The sequence below is a fragment of the Acomys russatus genome, chromosome 18 (assembly GCF_903995435.1).
Source record: "Acomys russatus chromosome 18, mAcoRus1.1, whole genome shotgun sequence".
Classification (NCBI taxonomy): domain Eukaryota; kingdom Metazoa; phylum Chordata; class Mammalia; order Rodentia; family Muridae; genus Acomys; species Acomys russatus.
Genome location: NC_067154.1, coordinates 15,719,450 through 15,739,879, shown reverse-complemented (window position 1 = coordinate 15,739,879; position 20,430 = coordinate 15,719,450). Strand labels below are relative to the sequence as shown.

The window sequence follows — 20,430 nt, the reverse complement described above, 5'->3', positions numbered from 1 at the left end:
GCAATATTATAATGAAGAGGCACTGAAATATGGCACAGCATAGTGTATCTGGGAACCATTAGCTTGCTCTACACTGATTGTGAGATGAGGAGCTAGAACTGCAGGAATAGAAAACAGGTATTAATATGCTGCCTTCACATACTTTACCTAGTGCATGGTATGGCTTGTGTTTTAAATGGGTGATAAGCACAAGAAAGAATAAAAATAGTCTCTGAGAAGTGGAGTTTTTGTTTCTTTTTTTCCCTTTGTTTTCCCAGGGATCAAATTCAAGCCTTTGCATATGCCAGGCAAGCACCTTATCATTGAACTGTATCCCCAGCCCAGACTGTAATTTTATAGCTATCCATATCAGTGGTTCATGAGGGAACAGTATGTACAGAGCAGGTTAGAAACAGAACGATTGGTGCATCTTAGTGCTTAGACCAGGATGCAGATTAGAATAACCTGAAGAGTTCTTTTCATCCTATATGCCTGTGCTTTTCACCCATGGTGAGTGAAAAATCTCTGCACTGACCTATTGGAGTAGTTCAGCTGAGACATGCCAAAGATCTGAACCAGATGAATAGTGGTGGGAACGGAGGAGCAGGAACAGGTTTGATATATGCAATGGATTCATTTTTCATATGTTAGTCTTACAGCACTTATGTAGATACCTAGTAAGCAGCAAGATGCAAGGCACCCATTGATCTGAGAATTATCAAGGCAAGTTAAGAACAGAAAAATACACATGTCTGCCCGAAGCCAGGAAATATAAAGGCAAGAATAGATGGTAAAGGTTGACCTCTGAGGAGTGCTGTCATAAGAACTGGATAGAAGTTAGGCTACAGTGAGCTGGTAAGGGTTGACCTCTGAGGAGTGCTGTCATAAGAACTGGATAGAAGTTAGGCTACAGTGAGCTGGTATGGCTTGGGATCCTAGAGCACAATGCCACAAATCTGAGAGAAGGTGCCAGAGTCCAGAAAGAGCGAGTGGGGCTGGAGAGATGGCTCAGAGGCTAAGAGCTGTCTGCTCTTGCCAGAGGTCCTGAGTTCAGTTTCCAGCAACCACCTGGTGGCTCACAACCATCTCTAATGAGATCTGGTGCCCTCTTCTGGTGGGCAAGTACACATGCAGGCAGAACATTGTAAACATAATATATAAATCTTAAAAAATAAAGAGAAAAAGAAAGACCAAGTGTGTTTGAGTTGATTGCTTCAAGGACATCTGCAATTACATTTTTAATAACTGGTCATTTGTGGCATTGGTCACTGTGACTTAGATTTATCAAGAGCAGCTCTAAAAATTGTAATGTGTGAAAGATGAAGTATTGAGAAACCTGGCTAAGAACACGGCATGCTTTGCATTATATTTAAATCAGCCTTCCAGTCCTAAGTAGTCTGTGGTTCTTTGCATCCTTATACATGTCTCAAATATATTGCTACTACAAAGCTACAACACCAATCTTTATACTACATGCAGTGTGTGTCTGCATGCAAGATTATAGAATTATGGTTGTCCCAAGAGACTGGCAAATGTTATACTTTAGTAGAAATGACTTTTAAAGTTACTCAGGACCTTGCTCTCTTTCCTTGAAGATACCTGAAAAGAAGGTTCTTTTGATTCTTCACATGAGTGTCAGACTATCGTAGTGTCTTTATTTGAAAGTGTATAATATTTAAAGATAGGAATAGCAGTCCTTTCTTATAATCTCCAGATTTGGGAGGCTGAGTCAAGAGGGTTGTCACAAGTTTGAGTTTAGCCTATACTGTATAATGAGGTTCTGTCTCTGACATGGGGAATTGACACTTAATTGTAGCATTTTCTTGAAAGAATACCATTTTAATGTCAGTTACCTGTTCACATAATATGAAAATATACAGTATATTTTCTAGAAAAAGTCATTGGTTTGACAAATAATTCTCTATCATTAGTATTGATACTTATTTTTATTAGTAAATATATCAGTTCTACAATTGTCGTTATTGATAATACTTTTCCGAATATTTAAGTAACCTGTAATTTTTAAGCTGCAACATGCTAAAGGATTTTTATTTAATTTAAATAAGCTCATATCATGGAACTTCTCAATATAAATGGGATACATAGTATTTTTAAAAGTTGTGCTTAAATGATAGTTGTATGTCATTCTTAACTTTTTCCTTTGTTGCTTAATGCTTCTAACTGTGTTTTCTCCTTAGGGCTGTTATGAATACTATCCAACAATTAATGGTGATTTTAAATTCTGCAAGTGATCAACCATCAGAAAAACTGATTTCCTATTTCAATGTAAGCCATATGTAAAAGATCACCTTTTCTGGTATCTTGAAAGAACTTTGAAATTAGAAGCTAAAGTACTAAGTATAGTTTAAAACATTTATCTTCCATCCAACGTGTCTTATTTGGTATTTTATTTGTTGTTCTTTGAACTGCCCCAGATTTGATATTATTTTATTTAAACATTATTAGTTTTAGTTTTTCTTATATTTACTACTTTTCTTTTAACTTACTCACTTTTGAGACCCTTTTTCCCCCGTTTCATTCCTTCCTCCTCTTCCCCTGGCCCCCCTTTTTGAAACAAGGTCTCATCATGTAGCCCTGGCTGGCATAGAACTGGTTATGTGGAACTGTGTGGCCTTCAACTGAGAGAGACCCGCCTGCCCTTGCTAATCTCTGTGTGCCACCGCTGCCCACTCCTTCTCTTCCTCTCCCTTTTCCTTTTTAAAAACTTTCTTTTTCTTCCTTCCTTCCCATATTCTATATGGCTCTATCTGCATGTATGTGTGTTTGTGAAGTCTAGTGTCACCATCTGGTAGTTTGTGTTCTATAGCTCTTCGCTTCACTTTTAAAGACAGGATCTCTCACTGAATTTCAGCCTCACCAATTGCTATCCCGACTGCTCAGTGAGAACCCAGGATTGGGTCCTCCTGTTGCTACAATCCCACTTTGAGGTGACAGATGCCTGGTGCCACCTCAGGGTGGCTTGCTGTCCAAGTTTAGGCTCTCATGTTTACATAGCAAGTACTTTACCCACTGGGCCATCTCCCAGCCCATCTTTTTTTCCTCTCTCTCTCTTTGACTACTGCTCAATATGTATGCTTTTTCTTGTTAATTTTAAGTTAGCATAGAAGTAATGAGTTCCATTATATCATATTTATATATATGCTTCACTGTATATTGTAATTTATCTTCCCCTCAAGTCTCCTTGCTGTACCCCCTTTTGAGTCCCCCTTTCTTCTTTCATGTTAAATGGTTTCTACCCATTTCCCCTTCCCTTAAGATTTCTTATTTTTCTCATGGTCTCCTTTCACACCACCGCCCCAATTTAAATTTAGGTTCTTCATATGAGTGAACAAAAGTACACTAGTAGGTTTCCTTAGTCTATCTTATTTTGCTCGATATAATGATTTCCAGTGACATTCATTTTCTTACAAATATGATTTCTTTTTTATAGTTGAGTAAAATTCCATTGTGTCTACAGGCATCTAGGTTGCATTCATTTTCTAGCACTTGCAAGTAGTGCAACAATAAACATGGGACAAGTGTCACCCATGGGCTGCCTTGGAGGCCTCTGGCTGTGTACCCAGGAGTAGGATAGTTAGTTCTGAGGAGAATTCTAGTTTCAGTGTTCTTGGCAAGTGAAACCTGACACAGAGTCTCACATATTTTTTAGATTGTTTGTTTTGTTTTGGTTTGGTTTTTTAGAAACTTCCATCCTTACTTCTATAGTGGCCGTATCAGTTTACATCGCACCAGCAATATGTCTGGGTTCCTCTTCTGTGATACCCTCACTAGCATTTATTGTTGTTTCTTTCTGTCTAAAGTGAGATAGGATCTCAAAACAGTATTAATTTATACTTGCTATTTATCTAAGGATCTTGGACACTTTTTAAATACTTACTGTCTATTTGTATTTCTTTTTTTGAGAGCCACCTATTAACTCAACATTGAATAGATTATTTAGTTTGGCATCCTTATTTTTTCAGTTCCTCGTGAATTATTGGTAATTGTATGTTCTTTGTGTGGTTGACAGTTTTTTTGTTTTTGTTTTTCTCACTCTACAGTAAGAAAATTACTTTGTTAATTGTTCCTTTTCCTGGGTAGTGTTTTTTAATTTAAGTAATCCCAACTGTCAATTCTTGAGATTATTTTTATGCTATTAGAATAACCTTTTCATAAAAATACTAGATGACACGTTGGAGCCGCTTTTTCTTGAGTCTTTGAAAGTTGGAGACTGCAGGTGTATTCACAGCCATAGTGAAAGGCCTGCTGGACTCGTGGGTACTCATCTTCCTGTGATTTAGTCTAGTATTGTCTGTATTGGACAAGTATCTCATGTCTGCTAATGTTGTCTCCACTTGAGGAGCTTCCCTTATGGGCATATTGGAGGCGCATGGTCACATTTAGTTTTTCAGTGTGTTCCCCTCCCCAGACTCATTCTTTCAGATGCTCTACGATGCCGAGTGTCCTAGCTGAAAGTATCCCTAAATGTACTGTGAATATGGGGCATAAGTGCAGCAGCATGGAGACCTATAGAGAACCTATCTTTGTACTTTCAAATCTCCCAAGTACTAATTATCCTATTGTAATTAGACTGTTAGAGTTTCAGACTTCTCATAGTATAGGGACTGAATGGCAAATAGGTGGCCCCATGGTTAATACACCCACCAACCTTAGGCCCAGACTTTCTCACTCACAGGCCATTCTCAGTCTATGAGGTCTGTTCCGAGCTACTGAGGGCTGAATGGCTTTCCTTGTATAGTTTGCCCTCTTCACTTTTTGATTTGTCAAGTCCTGGACTCCCCTTTCAAAACCATAGATGTCTTTCAGTGCTGTTTGCTGTTTGTGGCAGGTTAAATTCAGACACTCTGACTTGTGCTTCTTCCATGCTTTCAGACACAAGGTAGTTCAGCTTAGATAGCATGCTGCCTCTCACCATGATCATTTTCTTCAGAGTCATACTCAATAACAAAGTAGCATTTCTTTCCACTGCAGATCTGGCATCTAGAAGAGTCCCTGTTTAGTTGCATCCTTCACTTAGATGTGAGGCTTGTGACCTTGTTCTCAGAGGAGGACTGCCATTCGCTTTTACTTTTTGGATGAGGCTTTTGCTTCTCCTCCCCCTCCCAGCCAGGGAGCAACCAGTAGGAGCTAGTTTTGGCGTGTCTTACTTCTTTTCCGGTGTCTATCACTCACTACCTTTGCAATTTCCAAAGCTCCTTCTTTGCAATAGAGGGTGTGCTTTCTTATTCTGACTCTTTCACCAGCTCCCACAGGACAGCTTCTAGTCCACCCCCTTTTTTTCTGAGAGTTCATTTTCTTTTTTCTTTATGTATATTCTCTAGCAATTTATTCTTTTTAAATTATTTCTTTTATTTTTGTGGTTATAATATAAACAAATTATTCCTCTCCCCTCTTCTCTCTCTAAGCCTTCCCATGGAAATTTCTTCCTAGTAACCCCAAGGTTAGTTTGGGGTTACTGGAGAGAGAGAGAGAGAGAGAGAGAGAGAGAGAGAGAGAGAGAGAGAGAGAGAGAGAGAGAGAGAGAGAGAGAATGCCTTACCCTTGATTTGTGATAGGTGCTGTAGCTGAATGTTTAAGTTGTCATTAAATTTTCTCAAAGATCTGAGATCTCAAAGACCTTCCTGTTTAAGATTCCATTGCTGCTAAGTCTGACTGTTGTCTATTTCAGCTAATAGTTTCAACTAATAGGAGTTACCTTTCACCGTAGCCCTTGCCAATCCTCACAAGCCTTAAGTTTGATATTTGAAAGCTCCTGTTATCTTTCCCTCAGAAAAGCAAGAACATAAGACTGGTAATGGGCACTAGCATTTACTGTGGCTCCCTCAATTCATATCTAGATTAAAGGTTAAGTTACACAGAAATCCATAACCATTCCATGCCTAGCTGGAGCCTTTATTGATCTTCTGTTCCATCTAGTTCTTATCATAATCTGTTGTTATCTACTATTGTATTGTGTCCAGAAATTAGCAAAGCAGTCTCTGTCATTTTGTTCATAATCATTCCTCAAACCTTTGCCCAATTTATAGAAAATTATAATTCCATGGGCCAAGAATATTGGCCAACTATCTACCTAATTGTTTACAGCTTTAAGCAAGGGTAATGTAGATGCTAAAGAAAGATAATTTCTTCTCAGATATCATCTTGAATACTTTACTTGGACAAGAAATTCTGTCTTAAAGACATTTTCTCCAGCACAATTTATAGCTTAACTTTTTAATGAACTTGAAGCTTCCTGTACAGTCTGAAGATAACATATGGCCTTAGGGTAAGCATGTTTTGAAGGCGATTACATTTTTCTGTCATCATCTTGTTCTTGTTCTTCTTCTCCTCCTCCTCCTCTTCCTCCTCCTCCTCTTCCTTCTTTTTGGTTTGAGTTTTTCTTTTCTCTTTCCCCTTCCCTCCCTTTCTCCCTTTTCCCATTCATCCATCCATTTCACTGTGTACTCAAACTTAGGATGTCTTTGAACTCAAGATCTTCTTGCCTCAACCATAGCTGGACATTTTACCTTTTTCTATATTAATTTGGTCTCCTCCTCCTCCTTCTTGTTCTCCTTTTTTGGGAAAAAAAGATGCCATATTTCCTATACATAAAATCTTAGAAATTATGTAGACATTTTGACAACAACAACAATATTATACCAAGAAATGTGTGTGTGTGCGTGTTGTGTTCCTGTGTCTGATATTTCTAACATTTGTGAGCTATTTTCTGTAAAAGTAGCAATTATTGATATTACAAGATGTGAGTTAGATTTTTAGTGGCATTGTGCAAAGAATTATAATTGATGTTAAATTTCAAAAGTTTATTTCCCAGTGTATAATATGATTATATGATCCATCAACATTATAAAAAATAAAATTAATTTGATTATAAGAGATATCAATAATGTTTGTGATACATTTTAATATAACATAGTATAAATTATGTACTATTATAAACATTACTTGTAATTATTCTGGCTTTTGTACCTGAAAATACAGATAAATGATTTGCCTAATTCCTTGTTCTCTTAAAGATAATTTAATTAGGAAATGAAATAAAACCCAAATCTTACTTTTACTTCTTTATTTGCTTTTGGGTAGTAAGGTTACAAGGTTAATTTTTAAAAAAAAAAATTTTTTTTTTTAATGTGTTTTGGTGTTTTTGTGTCTATGTGCCATGTGCATGTAGTACCTGCAGAGGCCAGAAGAAGGCATAGGGATTCCCTGCGACTGGCGTTTCCAGGGTTGTCAGCTTCCATGTGAGTGCTGGGAATCTAATCCAGGTCCTCTGGAAGTCAGTACTCTTAACCACTTAGTATTTCTTCAGCCCCTAAAGCAATTTGTAACCGAGGCGACTTTATGGGAACTTATAATAGATGGAGAGGCTTTGTATATGGTTTTTATTTAAAACAGCTGTTCTCAACCTGTGAGTTATAATTCTTTTGGGGGTTTGCATATCAGATATTTGCATATCCTACATATCAGATATTTACATTATATTTCATAATGGTAGCAAAATTAGTTACAAAATAGCAACAAAATTTTACGGCTAGGGGTCACCAGGCCTGGAGGAACTGTATTAAAGGGTCACAGCATAAGAAAGGTTGAAAACAACTGACTTAAAACATTAGAAAACTTTCATTGCATTGAATAATTTTGGTTTCTAACATACAATGGAATTCTGTGTTGACTGGTCATATTCTGTAGTGTCATTTACTTTGCTATAGTGGAAGTGTTTACTTGTTTTCACAAACAAGCAGCAGATCAAAGTCATTTACTATGAAAGAGGAAAATGTTAATTCTGGTCAAACAGTATCCTCAATATTTAATTCTGTTTGTATTTCTTAAAGAATTGCACAGTGAATCCAAAAGAAAATATCCTGAAAAGAGTAAAGGATGTTGGAAACATCTTTAAAGAGAAGTTTGCTAACGCTGTGGGCCAGGGATGTGTTGACATTGGAGTACAGGTAACTTGAGAGCACATTTGTTGGTGCTACAATATAGAAATCAGGTGTCTCTACAGTGTGCTGTGCTAATATTTGTATAGTGGCATAAGATAATGACAGATGGTATATATTCCAGATGTATGTGTTTGCTGGTACTTAAGGGAAAATATAGGTGAAATCTCTCTTCAGCACAGCATGTAATACAAAAATGAGTATGCAATTTAAAAATTAAGAAAAAAATTAAAATCTATGACTACATAAATGAGATTGTATTATACTACCACTTTCAGTGTTACTAGTGGTAGTACTATTTCAGAAAATAAACTAATAAACTAATTGGGTGAGACCTCCATGTGAGTGCCAGGAATGTAACTAGTGCTTACATGTAACTCTGAGGTACGGCCGGGGCTGTGTGGTCGTGAACATGTTGTCTAAATTCTCTAAGACTGCTTCTGCTTCTGGCCTACTTCGCTACATGACATTAACATGTAAGTAGTAGCATAAAAGTAAGTAGCGTTATCTACCGTAATATTTATTCCAGTATATTGAGGTTATGTCTTGATGCCACTGGTTAGTTTAAACCAGCCAGCTGTTCTCAATTTGTGGATAGTGACCCCTTTTGGGATTCAAATGACCCTACCACAGGGGTTAACTAAGACCATTGGAAAAATAGATATTTATATTACAATTCTTAACAGTAGCAGAATTACAGTTATGAAATAGCAACAAAAATACTCTTATGGTTGGGGTCCCTATAACATGAGGAATTATACTAAAGGGTCACAGCAGTCTTAGGAAGTTTGAGAATCACTGGTTTAAATGATTATACTTAAAATTCTTTTGAGTATATGTGGCACTTACCTTTTGAGTACATGTGGGACATATCTTCTTATTTTGGAATAAAGGGATACTGCTAATGTGCATATGTATCTGTAATTCAAACGTCTGTTTTGTTTTCTTTTATTTATGGGAACTAATTATTTGTTTAAAACATTTACTGATTAGATCAACTTTGGTTTTTGGTTGGGTTTGGGTTTTGGCCTGTGCTAGTGTTACTGAGTTTTACAGGCAGAAACTATTCTTTAATCGTCGCCATTTCAAAAACAAATGTTCTGCGTCTCCAAAAGGACTAGCTGTATAAAGTAGTTAAGATAGTAGTGTGCATACACTCTCTGCAGAGCAAGTGAGCAGGCTGAAATGGAGCAGAGGAGCGTCATCAGCTCCTAGCCCTGCTGTCTGTTACCTTACTTCCAGTGCTAACCATTAGTGTATATTAGTCCTTGGACTAAACACACTAGCCTTTGCGATCTCATGCTAGTCATGTCTCTAGAAGGAGCAGAGTGTGTTTCAAGAAAAGACTAACAAAAATTAGGTTTTGATTTTCTAAAACAAATATTTATTTTTCCTTTTGTTTGTAGCGATATAAACTTGGGGTCCGATTGTATTATCGAGTGATGGAATCCATGCTTAAATCAGTAAGTTAAACAGAAAAAATAGAAACAAATTCAATGCTGACATAAACAAAATTTCAATTAAACCTTAAAAATTATCTATTTTAGGAAGAAGAACGTTTATCCATTCAGAATTTTAGGTAAATATTTTCTAACTTTAATAAATCAATTCTTTTTAAATAAAAGCCATGTTTAAATAATTCATTCTTTTTTCCCTTTAGCAAACTCCTAAATGACAACATCTTTCATATGTCTTTATTGGCCTGTGCTCTTGAAGTTGTAATGGCTACGTATAGCAGTAAGTTAAATTTTAATAAATAAACACTGTAGCTTAATTTAAAGTAAATAAACACTTAAGTTATGCTGTGAGTTTGTTGTTTTTATTTTGTGTTTGTATCTATGCAGTGAGAAGAAAAAGTCATACTGTAGACCAGTATGTACTGAGCAATGTAATTGGGTGTTACAGCTATTTAAATGGTTTAACAGGTCAATCATTTCAGGTTTCTGCTCTAAGTATATTGAATACAGGAAAGGTAGCTACTGAAACTGCTACACAGGCTTGTGAGCATGTAAAGTGCCACAGGTGTTGAAGAACAGCCGATGCTTGTAGACAACACTGTTATGTGTCTGTGCTCATGAGACCAGGAACAGGAATCCACCAGAAACTGGATAGTTAGTAATTAGCTGCTACATCTATAATAGCTATAACAATTTAATGATTGCTGAAAATAACAGATTAAAAGCCCATACCTGTTTTTAAATACAGTTTTAAAATATATTACTTTTCAAACATTGTTTCAAATATTAAAAAGTTGTCCTTGCAGAACACAAAAGAGGAACAGTCATCTAATAATAGAGCTACAGAATAAAAGAAGTTAAATTAGTAATTACTGAAACTGAATTCTCATAAGTAACCACAATCTGCACATTTTTCAGAGAGATGATTTTCTAACACAGTTAGCAAAGTCTCTTCCATTTCCTTTTGCAGTGTTGAAAACTGAATTCAGGGCAGGGACTAGGCAACCCGGCTCTACATGAAGGTCTTGAACTTGTAATTCTCCTGCCTCAGCCCCTTGAGTAGATGGCATTATAGGCCTGCAGCACCAGGCTTGAGGCAGGGTCTCACTATGTAGTTGTGGCTGTCCTGGAACTCGCTCTGTAGACAAGGCTGTCTCAAACTCAGAGATCCACCTGTCTTGGCCCGCTGAGTGCTGGGATTAAAGACCTGTGCTTCCACTGCCCTGTTGATCAGCAGAATATTAAAAGCGTCACGAGTCTTCTCAACCAAGCAGTGATGGCAGTTAAAGTGAGCATGATAAAGAATTGCTGGTAAGACACCTGCCTGGGTATTAGTGTAGGACATGGGAAATCTGTGCAAATCTGACAGAAACATGATTCCTATAGCTAATAAAAATGTGTACACATACTCTTAAAATTTGGAAGTCTGTTTCTTGAGAGTTTGTAGACTACAGAATAAAAGTTATGTTTTAAGTAAAAATTGCTTACCTTTTTTTCTATAGGTTGATTTTATATGGTAAGGTATTTCAAATCTTATCAGTTCAGACCATAATATTTCATTTTGACACATTTTCCTTCTTTTTTTTAGGGAGTACATCACAGAATCTTGATTCTGGAACAGACTTGTCCTTCCCATGGATTCTGAATGTACTTAATTTAAAAGCCTTTGATTTTTACAAAGTGATTGAAAGTTTTATCAAAGTGGAAGCCAACTTGACAAGAGAAATGATAAAACATTTAGAGAGATGTGAGCATCGAATCATGGAGTCCCTTGCATGGCTTTCAGTAAGTGACCAGCTAAATAACTAAAGGCATTCATATGTGCATGACTGTGAGTGAGAAGTTACCTACTTAATGGATCGTCCGTGTCCAGCTAAGAGTCAAGTGGAATGTTGGAGTGGACTTCGTGTGGGTGGCTATGTCTGAATATGAGCGTGAGGGCAGAAGTGTGAGCTACTTGTTTTCCTGTCGGACACCACCAGGCCAACTGGCCTCAGAGCTTCCTAGACCATTTATTGCATTTGTGTAGGAGCAACTTTTCACAGAGCTTGGCACTTAAAGTTGAAGTCTTGAAAGTATTGAGGTAATTTATTTAAAATCCAAGTGTTATTGTTCATAATATCAATGTTTCCACTCTTTAACAAAATGAAAAGTCTGAGATTATGTACATTTTTCTGTTTTATCTATTTTGTCCTAGTCTTAAAGATAGTAATACAAGCTGGCACAGTGGCACCCACCTGTAACCCCAGCACTTGGGAGGCAGAGGCAGGTGGATCTCTGTGAGTTTGAAGCCAGCCTGGTCTACAGAGTGAGTGCAGGACAGCCAAGGCTACACAGAGAAACCCTGTCTTAAACCCCCCAAAAGATAATAACATGAAGTTCACACTATTGTTTAATGGTAGATATTGTTTTATAGCATTAGAAAAGTGGAAACTATATGCTGTAGGTATTTTAGTTATAACATACAGGCTATTGATAAAGCCTTTGTTTTAATAAAGACTACATTTCCTATGTAGTAATTATAAGATATTCCCCTAAAGGGCTGTTTTATTCTTCAAGTCTGTTTTGTTGGATAATACTTTGCGATTTACCAGATTTGCATATTTTAAAATAATATTTTAAACTGTGTTGTATGCTAAGCATATTTAGTTTGAGCCTCAATAGGAAATGAAAGGAGTTTGATGTTTTGGAGCATCTCTAGTTTGGGGGTTTTGGATTAGGAATGCTCAGCCACTGAGAGTCCATGAAAATACTTTTAATTTTTCATATGCTGTTAAATTATAAGATTGTGAGATTGGTAGCATATAACTTTGAGAAGATAAATCATGCCATGCAAACATGATAGTGTATATTTCTCCTGTGAGAATGAGTGTCATTATATTTGAAAGTATATCACACAAATATACTTGAGCTTTCACAGAGTTTTTAAAAAACCAAATATATACATGTATGTATGTATATATGAATGGGGGAATATATATATTTCAGGTGATAATTGGATGAGTTTTTCATTAATTGAGTGCATCAATGTAATGAATACTCAGGTAAAGATCCACAACAAGTGTTTATAGACTTTTAATTTTGTATTAAAAAAAAAATCACATTAGTGCTGAAACTTGATGGCATTGTATTCACATTGTGTTGTTGACTGAGGGGGAAAGTATCAAATGAAGTACTAATTATTTTCCCTCCCCCTAAAATGTGTGTGTACATGTACTGGGGGTTGAACCCAGACCACATAAGCCTCTCCCTTGGTCCAGCTTTATTCTGTGTTTGCAGCTTTCCTCAGCTGATGTCCTATGGTTCAGGCATCTGCAGTATCCTTTGGTCTCCATGGCAACTTAGGCTTCACTTTCACAGCTTCACATATCAGTTTATCAGGGCCTCCTTGCAACTGAGGTCCAAGTGTTCAAAACATGAGAATATGGGAGACATTTTAAATCATAGTAGATATGTTATGACTTTAAAATATTTAAGGAGTTGTCTATTTAGTTGATTGTGTGTGTGTGTGTGTGTGTGTGTGTGTGTGGTTTTTTGAGACAGGGTTTCTCGGTGTAGCCTTGGCTGACCCGGATTTGCTTTATAGACCAGGATGGCCTTGAACTTGCAGAGATCTGCCTGCTTCTGCCTCCCTGAGCACTGGGATTACAGGTGTGTGCCCCCAAGCCCAGTTTATTTAGTTTATTTTTAATGTGAATTAAAAAAAATATTTATTTTTACTTTATCCGTATTAATGTTTCTTTGCCTGTATGCATGTATATGTAGCACATGCATGCCTATTAGGTTGTCTGAAACTGGGCTCATGGATGGTTGTGAGCTACCTTTTGGGTGCTAGGAATCAAACCCAGGTTCTCTGCAAGAGCAACAAGTTACTCTGTTTGTTTGTTTGTTTTTCAAGACAGGGTTTCTCTGTGTAGCCTTGACTGTCCTGGACTCGCTTTGTAGACCAGGCTGGCCTCGAACTCACAGCAGTCCACCTGCCTCTGCCTCCCGCGTGCTGGGATTAAAGGCGTGTGCCACCACGCCCGGCACAAGTGCCTCTTAATTGCTGAACCCAAGAGTTTTCTGTTTAATCCGTACAGTCACATTTGTTTCTACCAGGGTGTGAGTTTTGAAAGGGTTTTCTCTGCCCTTTCATTTACCATATTTCAATGTTTTACTTTGTTTTTTGTGGTAACTTTTTGTCTGCGGTCCTTTACAGTCTGACTGTGCTTGTTACCTATAATGTCTACCTGTCATTTATTGCCTGTATCTCATTAGATGACTTAACATGTACAAAGCACTTAAAACATGTGTGGCATGGTGTTGTCTGATGTAGCAGTTAGTTATATAGCATGAGTAAAGGACAGAGGCGCTCAACTAGCAACAACAGGTTTCTGGCCTATAACTAAGTGGTGGTGTCAGTGAAGAAAGTAGATAGTCTGGATTGTATGTAATTTTCTTGAGAAAAACTCCATTTTGCAATGAGTTTGAAATAATTGTAGGCCATTCAAATTGAGGTTATTTGGATATATGTGTTAAGCTTAGGAAAGAATCTTAGGCTAGGAGTATGAATTTGAGAGCTGCCACACATATATAATAAACATTATCAGTCTTTATTGGCAGGTTATCTTATAATTCTCTGTTTGGTAAGCACCTTTTAGAATGTCGTTACATTTAAAAAATTAACCACTGCATTCTCATAGTAGTATATCAAGTGGTAATGTGTAGATGAGAAAATGACTACCCAGAGACGCTTCCTCAGACCACACAAACTAAGTGGCAGAGCTATCATTTGAACACTGATGTGGTCTGTCCAAAGCTGAGTTGCTGAGCTTTGGAGAACAGGTAATATCACTTAGAGGGAGAATGTAGTTTGAGGAAAGAATGCTATAGATAGAAGCTCAAGGGTCTCTAACTTTGAAAGATTGCACAGAAAAGAGAATATTTTGACTACAAAAGAAAGTAAAATAGAGTAGCCAGAGAGGAGAAAAAACCATGAACAAGAAGATTGAAAAATCTGAAGGAATTCTTGCCTGTTTCATACATGGTAGAAACAGCCAGTAAAGACTGAAAATTCTAGCAACAAGGAAGTCACTAGTCACAGTAGCAGAGACTATTAAATCAAGTGGTGAGGAGAGGATGAGATAAGAGCAAGAGAGAAAGAAGTGGCTCACAATGACTCAAGAGGATAGAGAGCACAAACCCTTTACCACGGTGGCACTGCAAGCTCAGGGACGCTTGGCTCTAAAACAGAAGAGAGAGAGTTAACTGCTGTGGAAAAGAACAATTACCAGTGGTTTTTGTTTCTAGAGAACAGTAGTGCAAACAGCGGTGTTATTGTGCTCATGATTTTGTGAGACAGGCTTTGGCAACAGGGTACTTGCTCTCTAACTCTGTGGTATCAACAGTCTAGGGGAGGTAGATCTGCTTCCAAGATTCCCTTCTCTGCCATGTTCAGACTTTACTGACTCTCACCGACACTTGCTTCTTCCTTTCTCTTCTTCCCACCCATCTTGATTTCTGGTCTAGTATGAAAGCTGTGCTTCCTCAGAGCATGTTGGTGTTAGTGTAGGCACACTTGTGACATGGAGCCTGGGTTCCAAAAGGCTTCTAAGAGGGCTGTATCTGGCAGTTACATTCTGCTGGTCAAAACAGTCACAAAGGTGACTGAGGGAATGGGGAAAGATATGCCACCTCCTGTTTAAAGAGAGTCAAGGGCACACTTGAGAAGAGCATTGGGCTGCAAAATACTGCTCTGGCAAATGGGAAGAAGGAGCACACTGCAAGTAAGGTAGTTGGTGGTGTGCTCTGGCAGGAAACCGAGGAAGTCTCCAATTAATGGCTTTTCAACTTTTGCTTATTTATTTGATAAAAAAGGAAGCTGAGATGATTTATTGAGGGTGACGTAGAGAGAACAAAGTGGTGTTTAAAAGTTTGGGGAGAGTGGTTGTGATTTAAAATAGTCACTTGATAGAGAGGGTGGCCTGGTGAAGAATAAACAAATTGCCCTGCAGATTGCCAGGCAATTTTGAGGGCAGAAACTAATTTTCTATAGTTCTCCTGCAGTTTTGTATGAAGGCATTCTTTCCCCCTAGAATCATCTTGCAGCCATTTTAAGATTAGAAAAGGTGCGTTATTAAGTACAGTCAGGCATCAGAATATAGCTAGGTAGGCACAAAAGAGCAGTAGTGGAGCCAGGAAGTTTTGACCAGAGAGTATTTAGGATTAAGATTTGAAGTTTTCGCTGCTTCAAATGGCAGCCTGATGAAATAGAGATTTCAGTTAGGAACTTTTGGTGATGTTTGAAGTGGCAAGCGTGATGGGCAGAGATATGAAAAGTTTCAGTTTAATATTAAGAAACAGGAATTTTTGTATTCACAGGAATGATCTCAGGAGAGTTCAGACTGAATAGGATGGAGATGAAGACCCTGCGAAGAAGAGATTCGGGAGCTAAGAGGCTGAGACAGGGTCAGAGTCACCAGCACAAGCATAGCAGGGGGGAGTGGGAGGGACCGAGGAGTTCAATGCGAGGAGCCGAGGAGGGCAGAGACAGAAGTTAGAATTGTAGTGCTCTTTGGCCAAGTTGCTAATCTCTATGAAAAGGCCCTCTCTCTGGTGATGTGCTTTCTGAAACAACTGTCTCACGTTAGTAAATCTGCTTTAGCTTTCTTTCATTAATAGTGACATGGCTCCTCCCTCCTTTATTTTTAATTTATTTGTGTCTTTATTCTTAAAGTAAATAGCCTTAAAAGGCAGTACATTGTTGGGTCTTGCTTTTGGTTTTTAATGTCACCCAGTCAGATGATCATCTACTTGGAGACATTTGAAATATTTCTCCCTCTACGCCTCCTCGCCACCTTTCCCTTTGTCCCCTTTTCTTCCCCCACTTCCTCTCTTCTCTCTGTTTCTTTTTTCTTCTCTTTCTTTCTTTCTTTCTTTTTTTTTTTTTTTTCTGGCAGAGTCTCCTTGGAATCATGCAGAACTCCAAAGTAGTCCTTTTGCCTTGTATCCCAACTTCTGAGACTATAAACATGCCACCATGCTCAGCTTCTAGAAGTTTTACATCTGATGTGATTATTGATATGGTTGGGACTAAATTGTCTTGGTGTTTATTTTCTCCTTGTCTGTCTCTGTTCATTTTCCTCTTTTGGCCTTCTTTTCCATTGAATAGTTGTAATCCATTTATCTTCTCTGTATGCTTACTACTCAAACTCCTTTATTTTATAATTGGTTGCTTTAAGATTTGAAAGGATGACCTTAATTTCTCAGTCTACCTTTGAATGTTATTTTACAACTTTTCACATAATACAAGAACCTAGTGGCCAGGTGCATCAGAACATTTTCATGCTACTCCGGAGGCTGAGGCCGGAAAATTACTTTGGTTTAAGAGTTCAAGGGCAGCCTGGGCATCAGAGTTAAATTTTGTCTTAAAAGCAAACAAGCTAACGTAAATAAATAAAGACAAGGAAGTGGGCAGAGAAGAATGGGAAGGAAGGAAGTTGCATGCCTTGTCTCTGCCAGCGTTGGCGCTGTTACTGTAATGTGTGTTGTCCCAGCGGAAGCTATAAAAGCAGCTGCTGCAGCCTCTGCTGTAAAGCGTCAGTTCTCTTCTCTTCCTGCTTTTTTACTTACTTAGTGACAGGATCTCACCTGCAGTCCTAGATGTCTTAGAACTCTAGAGCAGGCTGACCTCAATCTCACAGAGATCCACCTGCCTCTGTCTCTGGAATTCTGAGATTAAAAAAGCATGTGGCACCATATCAAGCCCATTGGCTACCTTTTAGAGAAAGGAAGAGAAAATAAGAGAAAATTTCATTTTTGTTTATTTACATGTTTTCCTTTTTGCTATTTTTTATTTTTATATATGTTCAGATTTTCATCTGATTTTTTTCTTTTGTCTATAGGAACTTCTTATTCATTCCTTTTAAAAGATTTTTATACAAATCTATCTGTGAGGACTATTTCACCTTTTGTGTGTCTGGAAAAACAGGTCACTTCATGCTTGGAAGCTATTTGGCTAAGCATAGATTCTAGGTTCCAGCTTTCTTTCATGTTTAAACAAGTTGCTACACTGGGCTTGTGTTCTTCCTGAAGTCGCTGTGTCTTTATTTCCCTACTGTAGAAGACTTTCTGTCTGGCTCCTTGTAAGATTTTTCTCCCCACTGTTGGTTCTAACCAGTTTTCCCATAATGTGCCTTTTTATAGTTTCTTTGGCTTGGATATGTGAGCATGTAGATTTTATGACATTTGGAAAATTGGGCCATTATACTTTAAGATACTTTTAATGATGCTCTAACTTTACTTTTTCTTTTGAGATCTCTCTCTCTCTCTCTCTCTCTCTCTCTGTCTGTTTCTGTCTCTGTCTCTCTCTCTCTCTCTACACACACACACACACACACACACACACACACACACACACACTGCTTGAGGTTGTCCCATAGCTAACTGTCTTGTGTATTTCAGTTTAGATTGTTTCTATGGCTGTATCTTCAAGCTTATTGGTATTTTTCTTCTGAACTGTTTGATCTGCTGTTAAGGCCATGTACATTTTGGGTACTAATTTTCAACTCTAGAAATTTTATTTAGATTCTTTTTATGTCTCTTTAACAAATTTATGCTCCTTTGCCTTCTTGGACACATGAAACATAGGTATTATAACTTTAAACATCTGTTTGCTAATTCTAGTGTCTGTTTCTTTTTTGATGTTTTCCAAAGATGGTTCTCTCTTTTTTAACAACCACTTACTGCTTTGCCTCTTGGTAATATTTTACTAGATGTTAAATATTGTGAATTTTGCCTTCCTAGGTCCTGGATAATTTCATTTTTTTCTTAATGTTCTTGAGTTGTGCTTTGGAACATATTTAAATTGTTTGTAAATAGTTTGGTTATTTGTTTTTATAACCCCCCCCCCACTCCCACATACACACACTGCTTCTTTCTGTTTTCCTTATGACTCCAGGAACTTTTTCTTCATTCAAACAGCAGTCTTTATAGCCGATTTTCCTCCACTATACAAGCAATGCTTTTATAAATCCTTTGCCTACTGTTTATAGATGGATCATAAGCTTATCCACTGTGGCTAATAGAAATCAGAATTTGTACTGGTTCCTCTCAGCAGTGGCTTTGCTCCCTCCAGTGGTTCCTTTAAAAAAAAAAATCACTCACTCACTCACTTTTCATCCCAATCTTGCCCCCTCCTTCCTCCCTTCCCTTCCCTTTCCTCCCCCCCCCCTTACCCCTACCCCTCTCAATGGCTCCTTTTTAATATTGAGTAATTAGCTCTTGGGTGAGTGTGTACTACTTGCGATGCAGCTAAAGTGGGTCTCCATAGTCTTCCTCAGCTTTCTGTTCTGTTAATTCTGTCACCTGAGTGTCATTGACTTCTGTTTGTGGGGGCCTAGTGAGTTTCCATTTCTGGTTTTTTGTTTTTCCTGTGTGTGGCCTGAACACTTTCTATGCAGTAAGCTGCAGCAATGGTGGCTCATCATGTCCTTAGAGTCTCTCATGGGCCTCTGTCCTCTTGTTCAGCATTTGAAAACTATTTATTTTGTTCAGTTTTATAGTTGTTTAAAAAAAAAAAAAACCAAAAACATCTGGTTCTTGTTTCTTCACCAGGACTGACAGTTTCTAAATATAAGGCTTCGTGATTGATGAAATATGTGTGACTATGATGTATCTATCCATGGGGACTATTAGGACATTGTTTCTGTTTTCCTGTGTTAGATGAGTCAGGTCTTGTGGGTGGTGTTCTGAGTACTACTTTGTGGGGACACTGAAGCGCTAGTAGTTCATTATTTCCTCTTAATATATTTTAGAAAAATCACAAGAAAGTTGTCACCTATAAATTCTGTCAAAAATGCCTCACTCATTTGGATTCAATTCAGTCACCAAATACAAGCACATTTCCTCATGCAGTTACATTAATTTTGATCAGTATACCCTTACATAAGAAATGTTAAAAGTCTTTCTGGTCAGTGTTTTCCCAGGTGTTAGATGAACAGGGTTACACACCAGCACTGCGAGAGTGAGTGACTCAGGCTTTTTCAGTCCTTATTTGGTGGCAAACTCATAAACAGACTTTTAAGATGCTTTGGTATCTTTTGAAATGTCAAACTTGACAGGAAGTGAACACAAATGGGAGAAAAGCCTGTGGCTCAGTAAAAGCCAAGAAAAGGTCTGTGTTGTGTGTTTCTGTAGTGAATCACTAACCTCCAGTGCACTCTGCACAAAGGCTGCAGTGTTCACCATGAAGACAATGTGCTAGCTTTTTGTTTGTTTTCATTTTTTTAAGTTATAGTTTACAAAGAACTGTGTCTTACAGGAAAACAATTGAATTGTAAGATAATGATTATTGGATTTACTAATTTTAAAAACTGTGAGTTAGGACAATAAAACAATGCGGGGCATAGTTACAGTTACAAAACAACCAGGAAACTAGAATGAAAAGCTGTTATGTTGATTTTTTTTTAATCCTTAAAATCAGTTCTTTCTGAAAACATATCTAAGGCCTTAACCTTTCTTACCATGATCCAGTTTATCCTTATTATCACACCTTTAGTTTCCATAAATAACTAGCACGTTCTTAGGTGATATGGGAGATTTGGCTTGACACTCAGAGTTGAAAATATTTAATTTTGTTCAGAATACAGTTTTGAAACTTGCTGATATAGGGCTCTACGGTATTCTAAGCTCTGTGTCTTTGAGAAAAAGAACTGAGCAAAGTGTATAGTTGCGGCAGAAACAGTATTTACAAAGAGTCTATGTCTAAGGGCTGGAGGCAAGGGCCTGGAACAGGCTGGACCAAAGAGGAAGCTGAGTAAGTCGATGGCCTTGTGCGTAAAAAGTTTGTATCTTTTGTGTTACCTTGCGGCGGGGGTGGGGCGGTGGGGGGTTGTAGGTAGAGCTCATTTCATAATATGACCTTTTCCATGCATTCTCTATTAGTGTCATTCTTCATACAACTTCAGGTGTGGCCGGCCTGATTAGCATCTTTACTCTCCCTCAGGGAGTGAGGTTTAGTATTAAAGTGAGTCCCAGGTTACTGTCAGGCCTGG

At 37.8% G+C, this 20,430-nt stretch overlaps 1 protein-coding gene across 2 annotated transcripts in view; it reads left to right on the top strand.

Moving 5' to 3' along the window:
* Nucleotides 1–20,430, top strand: part of Rb1 (RB transcriptional corepressor 1) — a 136,983-nt gene that overhangs the window by 54,828 nt on the left and 61,725 nt on the right. For both annotated transcript variants that reach the window (XM_051160824.1, XM_051160823.1), the window contains exons 12-17: nt 2,178–2,265; nt 7,830–7,946; nt 9,344–9,400; nt 9,485–9,516; nt 9,598–9,674; nt 10,983–11,179. In XM_051160824.1, coding sequence (XP_051016781.1) covers nt 2,178–2,265; nt 7,830–7,946; nt 9,344–9,400; nt 9,485–9,516; nt 9,598–9,674; nt 10,983–11,179 — 568 coding nt within the window. The remainder of the gene's footprint in view (nt 1–2,177; nt 2,266–7,829; nt 7,947–9,343; nt 9,401–9,484; nt 9,517–9,597; nt 9,675–10,982; nt 11,180–20,430) is intronic.